This window comes from Coregonus lavaretus (genome assembly GCF_964263955.1).
Source record: "Coregonus lavaretus genome assembly, chromosome: 14".
In the NCBI taxonomy this organism is placed as follows: Eukaryota; Metazoa; Chordata; class Actinopteri; order Salmoniformes; family Salmonidae; genus Coregonus; species Coregonus lavaretus.
In genome coordinates, this window is record NC_140001.1 from 17,786,605 (window position 1) to 17,800,600 (window position 13,996).

A 13,996-nucleotide genomic window follows, 5' to 3' on the forward strand; every position below is an offset into this window, starting at 1 on the left:
ACTGAACCAGTTTTTCCTCTAGGATTTTGCCTGTGCTTAGCTCTATTACATTTATTTTTATCCAAAACAACCTACCTAGTCCTTTCCAATGACAAGCATACCCATAACATGATACAGCCACCATCATGCTTGAAAATACTGAGTGGTACTCAGTGATGTGTTGTATTGGATTTGCCACAAACATAATGCTTTCTATTCAATTTATTTGCCACATTCTTTGCAGTATTACTTTAGTGCCTTATTGCAAACAGGATGCATGTTTTTAACATTTTTATTTTGTACATGCTTTCTTTTCACTCTGTCATTTAGATGAGTATTGTGGAGTAACTACAATGTTGTTGATCCATCCTCAGTTTTCTATCACAGCCATTAAAGTCTAACTGTTTTAAAATCACTATTGGCCTCATGGGGAAATCCCTGAGCGGTTTCCTTCCACTCTAGCAACTGAGTTAGGAAGGACGCTTGTATCTTTGTAGTGACTGGGTGTATTAATACACCATGCAAACTGTAATTAATTACTTCACCATGCTCAAATGCATATTCAATGTCTGCTTTTTATTTTATTTTTACTAATCTACCAATAGGTGACCTTCTTTGCAAGGCATTGGAAAACCTCCCTGGTCTTCTTGGTTGAATCTGTGCTTGGAACCTTACAGATAATTGTATGTGTGAGGTACAGAGATGGGGTAGTCATTCAACATTCATGTTAAACACTATATTGTACACAGAGTAAGTCCATGCAACTTATGTGATTTGCTATGCACATTATTATTCCTGAACTTATTTATTAGGCTTGCCATAAGAAAGAGGTTGAATACTTATTGACTCAAGACATTGCAGCTTTTCATTTTTAATTAATTTGTAGAAATGTCTAAAAACATTATTCCACTTTGACATTATGGGGTATTGTGTGTAGATCAGTGACACACAATCTCAATTTAATCCATTTTAAATTCAGGCTGTAACACAACAAAATGTTGAAAAAGTTAGGGGGTGTGAATACTTTCTGAAGGCACTGTATGTATGAAAATACCCTCAAATAAAATCGGACATTCTGTACTGTCGCCTCATATGAAACATTTGATCTCAAATCCAAAATGCTGGAGTATAGAGCCCCCCAAAAAAATTGCTTCAATGTCCAAATACATATGGAGGGGAATGCATGTAGACACATTTTAACAAATAGAAGAATCTGTCATAATCTTTGATAACGTCAGTAAACTTTTATTCACTGACCAGATGTCACCCCTGGATTTGATACACTAGTTTGTAACACTCCCTTTTTGTGATGACGTAGGGAGAAAATGCATGAGATGTCGCAATGACGGTTGGCAGTTATCAAATATGAAAATAAAAATAAAGTAGCTCTAGGAATTGAAAAAGGCAAATCAAGTAGTGTCAAGTATTTCTGAAAGGGATTGTGTAGGCCTACTATGCACCATAATGTCCTGATAGAGTTCAATGTTAGCTGACAAACCCAACTAGTGAAATTGAAGAGCTCATGTCACACTAAGATTATACTGATAGTGTGACCATATCAAAATGAAAGAGATTTGTCTTGTGATTTGAGGAGTGACATGATGAGTGGCCTGTTTGGGTGAAGGGTTATTTTTAGAATGGACATGGGATATGGAAGGAATGAGTGTCAGTCTCTCAACTACTGTTGAACTACCCTCAGGCAGAGTTCTGCCTGTGTACACAGTATCAGAAGAGTCCTATAAACTATACTGACCTTGCACATAATATTATTGACTGTAAGCCCAGCAGAAAAAGTTACTGACCCCACTAATGGGTTTTTGAAAGACATTCTACAACCCTTTTTCATAAGTCATTGATATATATTTTAATCTTACACCACCTGCTTCACAATGGAAAAAAACAAAAAAACAATGTTGGATTTTTAAATCTCTAAATGTATTTCATTTACACTGACTTCTTGTCGAACATTTCAAATATAGACTGCAGTGTATTCATTTCATTTTATAAAAATTATAAAATCCTCTTGACATATGTACACAAATATATGTATATACATACAAAAAACAACACAAATAAAAATAACAAACATTCCGTTCCATCAGTCCAGCATACTTTCATTTTTCAGACGGGGGGGGACAGAAAGGTGAAGGCTAGCCCTGCTAGCTTAGAAAACAAAGATGTGTAGAAGGGGGAAAAACACACGCACTCAAGAAAAATGAAACCTTGTTTGATACAAGTGTCTCTATAGTGTCTTGGCAGAAAATCTTGTTCTCAGTCCAATCTATTGCCACAATGCAGAAGGACAGGGCTGGGGGGGGGGGGGGGGGGCTCACACACACACACACCCACATGGCAGCTAAATGAATGCAGAAAAACAGTCTCTTAGAAGAGGGGCACTTAGGGTCTTTGTCTACGTCTCCTTGCTGTCACGGAACAGGTCGACACGCAGGGCCAGCTCCTTGAAGGAGGGCCGCAAGCATGGGTCTTTGTCCCAGCATTCCTGCATTATCTCATGCATCTGAGAGAACAAGAGAGAGAAGCAAAAACATGTTTATTTAGGATGGTCACAACTGGTAGCCTTCCTATGGTATGTATTCAGTGGAATCTGATTGTAACATAAACATGGCACCATTCAGTCACATTGCTCAGTTAAGGTACTACTGTGTTAACTGTGGAAACCGCAACCCCGCTTTTATACATGTTATGACACTGCATCATTAAGGAAGATAAATGCACCATAAAGACTGAACAATGCAATATAAAAAATTGACATAACGACCGGAACCCAGCCCTTACCTCCATGGGACAGCCCACAGGTTGAGGCAGCCTGCTGCCTGACTTGAGGAGCTCAGTGAGATGATAGACAATCAGCTGGCCCTGCTTGTCATTACCCATCATGCCCATAAACATCTGAGGATGTGGAGAAAGGATGGTTGGTCAGGTGTGAACCACAAATGATCAAACAAGTACAGTGCCTTGCAAAAGTATTCATCCCCCTTGGCGTTTTTCCTATTTTGTTGCATTACAACCTGTAATTTAAATTGATTTTTATTTGGATTTCATGTAATGGACATACACAAAATAGTTCAAATTGGTGAAGTGAAATGAAAAAAATTACTTGTTTAAAAGATTCTAAAAAATAAATAACGGAAAAGTGGTACGTGCATATGTATTCACCCCCTTTTCTATGAAGCCCCTAAATAAGATCTGGTGCAACCAATTACCTTCAGAAGTCACATAATTAGTTAAATAAAGTCCACCTGTGTGCAATCTAAGTGTCACATGATCTCAGTATATATACACCTGTTCTGAAAGGCCCCAGAGTCTGCAACACCACTAAGCAAGGGGCACCACCAAGCAAGCGGCACCATGAAGACCAAGGAGCTCTCCAAACAGGTCAGGGACAAAGTTGTGGAGAAGTACAGATCAGGGTTGGGTTATAAAAAAATATTCGAAACTTTGAACATCCCACGGAGCACCATTAAATCCATTATTAAAAAATGGAAAGAATATGGCACCACAACAAACCTGCCATGAGAGGGCCGCCCACCAAAACACAGCCCAGGCAAGGAGGGCATTAATCAGAGGCAACAAAGAGACCAAAGATAACCCTGAAGGAGCTGCAAATCTCCACAGCGGAGATTGGAGTATCTATCCATAGGAGCACTTTAAGCCGTACACGCCACAGAGCTGGGCTTTACGGAAGAGTGGCCAGAAAAAAGCCATTGCTTAAAGAAAAAAAGAAGCAAACACGTTTGGTGTTCGCCAAAAGGCATGTGGGAGACTCCCCAAAAATATGGAAGAAGGTACTCTGGTCAGATTAGACTAAAATTGAGCTTTTTGGCCATCAAGGAAAATGTCTGGCGCAAACCCAACACCTCTCATCACCCCGAGAATGTTTTTCATCTGCAGGGACCAGGAAACTGGTCAGAATTGAAGGAATGATGGATGGCCCTAAATACAGGGAAATTCTTGAGGGAAACCTGTTTCAGTCATCCAGAGATTTGAGACTGGGACAGAGGTTCACCTTCCAGCAGGACAATGAACCTAAGCATACTGCTAAAGCAACACTCAAGTGGTTTAAGTGGAAACATTTAAATCTCTTGGAATGGCCTAGTCAAAGCCCAGACCTCAATCCAATTGAGAATATGTGGTATGACTTAAAGATTGCTGTACACCAGCAGAACCCATCCAACTTGAAGGAGCTGGAGCAGTTTTCCTTGAAGAATGGGCAAAGATCCCAGTGGCTAGATGTGCCAAGTTATAGAGACATTCCCCAACAGACTGTATGCAGTTTTTTTTAGATCTCTATTGCACACATACAGTATACGTTCCACTATGTGCAGGCTCTTGCGTATACAAGTAAACTCAAGTAGAGTCTGTGACAATGTGCCTTAACATACAGTGCCTTCAGAAATTACTCACACCCCTTGAATTTTTTATTATTTTGTTGTGTTACAAATTAGGATTAAAATGGATTTAATTGTAATTTTTGGTCAACGATCTACACAAAATACTCTAATGCCAAAATGAGAAAAATAATGCTAATATTTATTAGAAAGTTATGAAAAATAAAACACATATCTTGATTAGATAAGTATTCACCCCCCTGAGACAATACATGTTAGAAACACCTTTGGCAGCAATTACAGCTGTGAGTCTTTTTGGGTAAGTCTCTAAGAGCTTTGCACACCTGGATTGTACAATATTACAATTCTTTAAGCTCTGTCAAGTTGGTTGTTAATCATTGCTAGAAAGCCATTTTCAAGTCGATTTAAATCAAAACTGTAACTTGGCCACTCAGGAACATTAAATGTTGTCTAGGTAAGCAACTCCAGTGTAGATTTGGCCTTGTGTTTTAGGTTATTGTCCTGCTGAAAGGTGAATTTGTCTCCCAGTGTCTGTTGGAATTAATTAGACTGAACCAGGTTTTCCTCAAGGATTTTGCCCATGCTTAGCTGTATTCTTTCTATCCAAAACAACTCCCTAGTCCTTGCCATGACAAGCATACCAATAACATGATGCTGCCACCACCATGCTTGAAAATATGAAGTGGTACTCAGTGATGAATTTGCCCCTAACATAACACCTTGTATTCAGGACAAAAAAATAATTGAGTTGCCACATTTTTTGCAGTATTACTTAAGTGCCTTGTTGCAAACAGGATGGATGTTTTGGAATATTTGTATTCTGTACAGGCTTCCTTCTTTTCACTCTGTCATTTAAGTTAGTATTGTGGAGTAACAAAATGTTGTTGAGCCATCCTAATTTTTCTCATATCACAACCATTAAATTCTGTAACTGTTTTAAAATCACCATTGGCCTCATGGTGAAATCCCTGAGCAGTTTCCTTCCTCTCCGGCAACTGAGTTAGGAAGGATGCCTGTATCTTTGTAGTGACTGGGTGAATTGATACACCACCCAAAGCCCAATTAATAACTTCACCATGCTCAAAGGGCAATTCAGCGTCCGCTTTTTTTTTTTTTTTTTTTTTACACATCTACCAATAGGTGCCCTTCTTTGCGAGGCATTGAAAAACCTCCCTGGTCTTTGTGGTTGAATCTGTGCTTGAAATTCACTACTCAATTGAGGGACCTTACAGATAATTGCATGTGTGGGGTACAAATATGGGGTAGTCATTCAAAACTCATGTTAACCACTATTATTGAACACAGAGTGAGTCCATGCAACATATTATGTGATTTGTTAAGCACATTTCTACTCCTGAACTTTAGGCTTGCCATAACAAAGGGGTTGAATACTTTTAGTTACAGCTTTTCATACTTACAGCTTTTCATTTTTTATGAATTTCTAAAATGTTGTACAAACACAATTCCACTTTGACATTATGGGGTATTGTGTGTAGATCAATGACACAAAATCTATTTTTTTATTTTTAATTCAGGCTGTAACACAACAAAATATGGAAAAAGTAAAAGGGTGTGAATACTTTCTGAAGGCACTGTAGCTCCAACCTTGATACATAGCATGTGTATACTGTGTGAGCAACTTATTCTTATTTTTCTGGCCCTTTCTAGCTTTTGGGCATCATAGACTAGAGTAGAATCTGGGGAATGTTCCAAAATACTGCTTGTTTTAACAGGCTATGTGATCTTAACGTAGCCTGTTAAAATTACCCTGATGTTCCCCTTGACACCATGGGGCCATATGCTGTATTATATACCATCTTTGCCTGAGGTCAGTAGGCTTGGCCGTGTATGCAAGTAGCAAGTATTTCATGAGACAACATATTAGCTATACTTGAGAAGAAAAAAAATCAGAGAAGGAAGACAGAGAGATAGAGACAGATGAACTTACTGCAGGAGGGCTGCAGTTCTTGTCGCTGTGGGTGAACAGTTCATAGAGCACTACGCCAAAGCTCCAGATGTCAGAAGCCACAGAGAACTTGCTCTCCATCAGAGACTCTGGGGCATACCTGCACAACAACACAAAAAAAGTGTCCAAATATCTCTCTTATTTTTCTCTCCAAAAAAGGATGACTAGGAATTCCAGTTACACCGCATAGGAAACCTAAAGCACAAATCTAACACAGTTCATAGAACTCTAAACTAGGGCTGGGCGATATGGCCAAAATACAGTATCATATCACAATATTTTCCACATTCTTGACGGTATGATGGTATTTGACAGTTGTATGTTTTCGAATAAATAAGCTTTGAGTAGTGCATGACCCTAGGGTGGCAACACAAATTCTAAGTGGTTTTAATGGGGCTTTCTCTATTCTGATTGTTTTAAAAACAGGGGTGTCAAACTCATCCATGGAGGGCCAAGTGTCTGCTGGTTTTTGGTTTCTCCTTTCAATTTGTGTCCAATTAAGACCTAGACAAACAGGTGAGGGGAGTTCCTAACTAATCAGTGACCCTAATTCATTTATCATGTAGGAGGAGCTAAAACCTGCAGACACTCGGCCCTCCATGGAATGAGTTTGACACGTGTTTTAAACTGTTTAGTCAACTTCAACCCAAAATAATTTTCAGCATTTCCATCCATTTCTGTATTTCCTGCACTCGTTTGCTATCATTTCCACACTGTGCCGTGTTTGTTTTGTCCTTGTCTATTTCATCAAAAAGCCTCTTTCCCTTATTTTCTTCTGTAACCACGTTTCCATCCGCAGTTTTTATGCGAGTAAAGGCATACTGTATAAAAAAAACATCACAAAGCTTTGATGGAAACAGGACGTTTTGGTACAATTTTACAAATGCTGGCAGATAATTAGTTCATTCTACATGTTTTTTTTTTGTATCTGTAAAATTAATTGTGCGAGAAATGGCGGAGGAAATGCCTCAATACCATTATAAAGTAAAATACAGTAAACCGCCTAAACCTACTTTAAACAATTATGTAAGTTCACATCAAGAAATATAATCGGTCACTACAAAAATAAAAACTGTTCTTTCTGCCAGTGACAGACTAAAACAGTCCCTTCCAGGATTGTTGCAGGCAAAAATGCTTGATTTTGCAGCTGCAATTTTGACATTTTGCAATATTCAATGATTTCTGTCCAATTTATTGCAAAAATGCGCTAGCGGGGCAAAAGTTGGTTGGCTTGTGGCTTGATTGAACCATTGTATGCGGTAAACTTTTGTGATTACATAACATTGCAAGCCCTATTTTTGTAATGCGGTGATCAGACAGTTTTATGCTGTAACATTGCAGTGATTTGACTGTTTTATGCAGAAATAATGCGGTGATTGATACAATTTGCAAGCACTCGGATAATAAGCGGGGAATTGTTAATTTTGCTAAAAAAGACAGCCAAATCCTGGAGGGACTGCTAAAGGTGTCTAACCAGAAGATAGGGCTCTCTCCAGGCTCCTTGACCATATAGTACTCCTTGTCCTGGGGCAGGACCTTGCTCAGGCCAAAGTCCCCTATCTTCACCCTCAGCTCACTCTCTACCAGGATGTTCCGGGTTGCCAGATCTCTGTGGATGTAGCGCTTGGTTGCCAGGTACTCCATACCCTGCACACACAAAAGAACAAAGACAAAAACGTTCAGAAATGCTTTACCTTTACTTACCACTAGGTTTCAGTCTGTATTAGTGTTTATTAGAATGCTATGAACTATCACCATATGGTATCAACATCAGGCATCAGCTAAGGGTAGATATCTGGATATGGAAGAGTAAAACAATTATAATCAAAGGTTAATGTTACTTTCATATCTGGTCACTATCAGTACCTTGCATATCTGAGCGGTATAATGCACCAGTTTCATGTGGTCTATTCTCTGCTTATTCTTGATGAGGTAATCTCTCAGACTCCCATAGGGCAGGTATTCCATGATCAGTCGCAGGTTTCTCCGGCCTGCAGAACAGGACAACAAACAAATAGAGAAACATTCACCTCTGCACTGATTTAGGATTCTACGAATAACTAGCTGAACTTGTCTTGTCTTCTGACTGAATTAAAAGGATATATTGGAGTTACAGGTCAACTACTATTCACCTTCTGTGACTTTCAGAGAACATACAAACACTGACAACTTTCCTGCTGACTCAGAGTTCACACGTCAATAGTATTCTAGACTTATCTTTTTATAAGCAAACAGGTTACTAATGATTGGATCCTGGACTTATAAGCAAACAGGTTACTGGATCCTGGACTTCCTAACGGGCCGACCCCAGGTGGTGAGGGTAGGCAACATCACCTCCACCACGCTGACCCTTAACACAGGGGCGTGTGCTTAGTCCTCTCCTGTACTCCCTGTTCACCCACGACTGTGTGGCCACGCATGACTCTAACACCATTATCAAGTCCGCTGACGACACGACGGTGGTAGGCCTGATCCCAGCCGACGATGAATCAGCCTACAGGGAGGTGGTCAGTGACCTGGCAGTGTGGTGCCGGAGCAACAACCTCTCCCTCAACGTCAGCAAGACCAAGGAGCTGATCATGGACCACAGGAAAGGGGGAGCGAGCACGCCCCCATCTACATCGACGGGGCGGTAGTGGAGCAGGTCAAGCGCTTCAAGTTCCTCGGTGTCCAAATCCCTAAAGACTTCAAATGGTCCAAACACACACGCAGACGTGAAGAAGGCACGACAGTGCCTCTTCCCCCTCAGGAGGTTGAACAATTTTGGCATGGGCCCTCAAATCCTGAAAAGGTTCTACAGCTGTACCATTGAGAGCAAATTGACTGGCTGCATCACTGCTGGGTATGGCAATAGCACCGCCCTGGAATGCATGGTGCTACAGAGGGTTGTGCGGACAGCCCAGTACATCACTGGGACCGAGCTCCCTGCCATCCAGGACCTTTATATTTACATTTACATTTTAGTAATTTAGCAGACGCTCTTATCCAGAGCGACTTACAATTAGTGAGTGCATACATTATTTTATTTTTTATACTGGCCCCCCGTGGGAATTGAACCCACAACCCTGGCATTGCAAATGCCATGCTCTATCAAGTGAGCTACATCCCTGCCGGCCATTCCCTCCCCTACCCTGGACGACGCAGGGCCAATTATGCGCCGCCCAATGGGTCTCCCGGTCGCGGCCGGCTACGACAGAGCCTGGATACGAACCAGGATCTCTAGTGGCACAGCTAGCACTGCCTTAGACCACTGCGCCACTCGGGAGACTATTATATCAGGCGGTGTGCAACAAAATCGTCAAAGACCCCAACCACCCAAGCCATAGACTATTTTCTCTGCTGCCGCATGGCAAGAGGTACCGGTGCATCTAAGTAAGTCTGACATCAACAGCCTCTTGAACAGCTTCTTTCCCCAAGAAATACGACTGATAAATAGCTAACAAAATAGTTACACAGACTGAGTTTACCTTGTATCTTTATTGACCTTTTATTTCAGTGTTCTTTTTCACACTCACAGAGCCCTACACACTCACACACTGTCACTCGAACACACACACAAACACTCACTCCATCATTTCTCACACACACATAATATGATCATACATTTATACTGACTCTACACACCCGCACACCCACTCACATTCAAGCTGCTGCTACTCTGTTTATCTTATACAGTGGGGAAAAAAAGTATTTAGTCAGCCACCAATTGTGCAAGTTCTCCAACTTAAAAAGATGAGAGAGGCCTGTAATTTTCATCATAGGTACACGTCAACTATGACAGACAAATTGAGAAAAGAAATCCAGAAAATCACATTGTAGGATTTTTTATGAATTTATTTGCAAATTATGGTGGAAAATAAGTATTTGGTCACCTACAAACAAGCAATATTTCTGGCTCTCACAGACCTGTAACTTCTTCTTTAAGAGGCTCCTCTGTCCTCCACTCCTTACCTGTATTAATGGCACCTGTTTGAACTTGTTATCAGTATAACAGACACCTGTCCACAACCTCAAACAGTCACACTCCAAACTCCACTATGGCCAAGACCAAAGAGCTGTCAAAGGACACCAGAAACAAAATTGTAGACCTGCACCAGGCTGGGAAGACTGAATCTGCAATAGGTAAGTAGCTTGGTTTGAAGAAATCAACTGTGGGAGCAATTATTAGGAAATGGAAGACATACAAGACCACTGATAATCTCCCTCGATCTGGGGCTCCACGCAAGATCTCACCCCGTGGGGTCAAAATGATCACAAGAACGGTGAGCAAAGATCCCAGAACCACACGGGGGGACCTAGTGAATGACCTGCAGTGAGCTGGGACCAAAGTAACAAAGCCTACCATCAGTCACACACTACGCCGCCAGGGACTCAAATCCTGCAGTGCCAGACGTGTCCCCCTGCTTAAGCCAGTACATATCCAGGCCCGTCTGAAGTTTGCTAGAGTGCATTTGGATGATCCAGAAGAGGATTGGGAGAATGTCATATGGTCAGATGAAACCAAAATATAACTTTTGGGTAAAAACTCAACTCGTCGTGTTTGGAGGACAAAGAATGCTGAGTTGCATCCAAAGAACACCATACCTACTGTGAAGCATGGGGGTGGAAACATCATGCTTTGGGGCTGTTTTTCTGGAAAGGGACCAGGACGACTGATCCGTGTAAAGGAAAGAATGAATGGGGCCATGTATCGTGAGATCTTGAGTGAAAACCTCCTTCCATCAGCAAGGGCATTAAAGATGAAACGTGGCTGGGTCTTTCAGCATGACAATGATCCCAAACACACCGCCCGGGCAACGAAGGAGTGGCTTCGTAAGAAGCATTTCAAGGTCCTGGAGTGGCCTAGCCAGTCTCCAGATCTCAACCCCATAGAAAATCTTTGGAGGGAGTTGAAAGTCCGTGTTGCCCAGCGACAGCCCCAAAACATCACTGCTCTAGAGGAGATCTGCATGGAGGAATGGGCCAAAATACCAGTAACAGTGTGTGAAAACCTTGTGAAGACTTACAGAAAACGTTTGACCTGTGTCATTGCCAACAAAGGGTATATAACAAAGTATTGAGAAACTTTTGTTATTGACCAAAGACTTATTTTCCACCATAATTTGCAAATGAATTAATAAAAAATCCTACAATGTGATTTTCTGGATTTTTTTTCCTCATTTTGTCTGTCATAGTTGACGTGTACCTATGATGAAAATTACAGGCCTCTCTCATCTTTTTAAGTGGGAGAACTTGCACAATTGGTGGCTGACTAAATACTTTTTTTCCCCACTGTATCCTGTAACCTAGTCACCTTACCCCTATACATACCTACCTCCATCACTCCAGTATCCCTGCACATGTAAATATGGTATAAGAACTGACTTTTTAAATATTTATTGTATACAGTATAGTATGCATACTTACTTTATTGTGTATTTCATATTTCTTATTCCTCGTGTGCTTTTTTCTAGTATTACATTGTTATTGATTATTGCATTGTTGGGTTTTGAGTTTGCAAGAAAGGCATTTCACTGTACTTGTCACTGCATGTGACATTAAAACTTGAGCCTTAAAGGGATACTTTGGGATTTTGGCAATGAGGCATTAGCTCAATGGCTGGAAGTCTATGGGTATCTGCTAGCATGCTAGTACACTGAACAAAAATATAAACGCAACATGTAAAGTGCTGGTCCCATGTTTCATGAGCTGAAATAAAAGATCCCAGAAATGTTCCATACGCACAAAAAGCGTATTTCTCTCCAATTTTGTGCACAAATTCGTTTACATCCCTGTTAGTGAGCATTTCTCCTTTGCCAAGATAATCCATCCACCTGACAGGTGAGGCATATCAAGAAGCTGATTAAACAGCATGATCATTACACAGGTGCACCTTGTGCTGGGGACAATAAAAGGCCACTCTAAAATGTGCAGTTTTGTCACAACACAATGCCACAGATGTCTCAAGTTTTGAGGGAGTGTGAAATTGGCATGCTGACTGCAGGAATGTCCACCGGAGATATTGCCAGAGAATGTAATGTTTATTTCTCTACCATAAGCTGCCTCCAACGTCATTTTAGAGAATTTGGCAGTATGTCCAAGCGGCCTCACAACCGCAGACCACGTGTAACCACGCCAGCCCAGGACCTCCACATCCGGCTTCTTCACCTGCGGGATTGTCTGAGACCAGCCACCAGGACAGCAGATGAAACTGAGTATTTCTGTCTGTAATAAAGCCCTTTTGTGGGGAAAAAAACATTCTGATTGACTGGGCCTGGCTCCCCAGTGGGTGGGCCTTCCCAGGCCCACCCATGGCTGCGCCCCTGCCCAGTCATGCCTAATGAATTTATTTCTTTATTATTTACTGTAACTCAGTAATATCATTGAAATTGTTGCATGTTGTGTTTATATTTTTGTTCAGTATAGATACCCATAGACTTCCAGTCATTGCGCTAATGCTAGTTAGCATTGGCTAGCACAACTACCGTACCTCTAACTTCCTTCATACTGGACAGAGACATAAAAATGGTATCAACGAGTTAATCTGACTCTGGGGAAGTAGATAAAGCACATCATTACCAAAATCCCAAAGTATCCCTTTAAATTGGTATTAGTCTTTAAACATGGGGAGATTCTCAATTGGAGAAAAAAAGGTCCTCTTCTCGACTCCTCCGTCCTCCTCTCCTCCGTGACTCGGAAACCGATAAGTTGTGGCCATATATAGGAGAGTGATTTGTTAAGTCAACTGAGGAGTTTGCACCTCTTCTCGATTGCCTCCTCCGGCCGAAGATACTCAGGTGTATCCTATTGCGGAACTGTTTTGAAATCCACCACACCCCCTTTGAATCAGCTGTTGTTTCCTCGGAGGAGAAAATCATGCATATTTAAAAATGGTATGCTACTTATCCATGTATAGATCTATATATGGATGTACCTTACCACTTTACGTACGTATTTTGGGATTCCTCCTCTGTAAACTTAATTTGCCTGATGACGCACTAGTGGAGAAGGAGAGGAATTTCAATTTGACCTTTTTGGAAAGGAGGAGAGGAGGCGAGGAATCAAGCCAATCACACGTCACACTGTACCTGCACTGTAGCACACTCCTTTGTATTTGACGATGTTCTCATGCTGAAGAGACTTGAGGATCTCGATCTCCCGCTCAAAGTCCCGCATGTGCTCTGCCGTGCTGTGCTGAAGCTTCTTCACAGCCACGACCTCCCCAGTGTTGTCCTGGAGTGGGTCGTACCGGCACATCTCCACACTGCCAAAGTTACCCTGATGGAAGAAACCAACATGATTAAGTAGGGCAGAAGAGATCACATTAAAATCAGCTGATTACTTGATGAAACGCTTTGAGCCGGAATCAGAAACATCCACATCTACAAACGAGAACAGTGTGTGTTGTTCAAAGACCATGAATGGTCATCTGTGGTCATCATTGTTCATGATAGTGAGTGTGATTCCTTAGCTTGTGGCCATCATTGGCTGTGATAGTGTGGTTCCTTACCTTGCCTAACTGCTGTAGGAAGATGAGGTGTCTCTCCTCAAACTGAGCTGGATCCTGGTTCTCAAACGCCCCAGTGACCCACGCTGACGCTGCTGTTCTGTTTGGCAGGAGGTCACTCTCCACAATCAGCTCATATTCTGTGGGCAAAAACAGCACAATGTCAAATCACACTGACATTTTCAGGAATGAGAG

At 41.4% G+C, this 13,996-nt stretch overlaps 1 protein-coding gene across 2 annotated transcripts in view; it reads right to left on the reverse strand.

The window, feature by feature from the left end:
- Nucleotides 1–1,827: 1,827 nt before the first annotated feature.
- Nucleotides 1,828–13,996, reverse strand: part of jak2b (Janus kinase 2b) — a 33,928-nt gene continuing 21,759 nt past the window's right edge. Inside the window, exons 18-24 of one of the 2 annotated variants that reach the window (XM_084177177.1) lie at nucleotides 13,805–13,941; nucleotides 13,383–13,572; nucleotides 8,182–8,306; nucleotides 7,790–7,962; nucleotides 6,298–6,415; nucleotides 2,776–2,889; nucleotides 1,828–2,497 (exon numbers count right to left, since the gene is read on the reverse strand). In XM_084177177.1, coding sequence (XP_084033303.1) covers nucleotides 2,390–2,497; nucleotides 2,776–2,889; nucleotides 6,298–6,415; nucleotides 7,790–7,962; nucleotides 8,182–8,306; nucleotides 13,383–13,572; nucleotides 13,805–13,941 — 965 coding nt within the window. In that variant the 3' untranslated portion in view covers nucleotides 1,828–2,389. Of the gene's footprint in view, nucleotides 2,498–2,775; nucleotides 2,890–6,297; nucleotides 6,416–7,789; nucleotides 7,963–8,181; nucleotides 8,307–11,586; nucleotides 13,293–13,382; nucleotides 13,573–13,804; nucleotides 13,942–13,996 lie in introns of those variants that run through there. The other variant, XM_084177178.1, reaches the window with a different exon arrangement.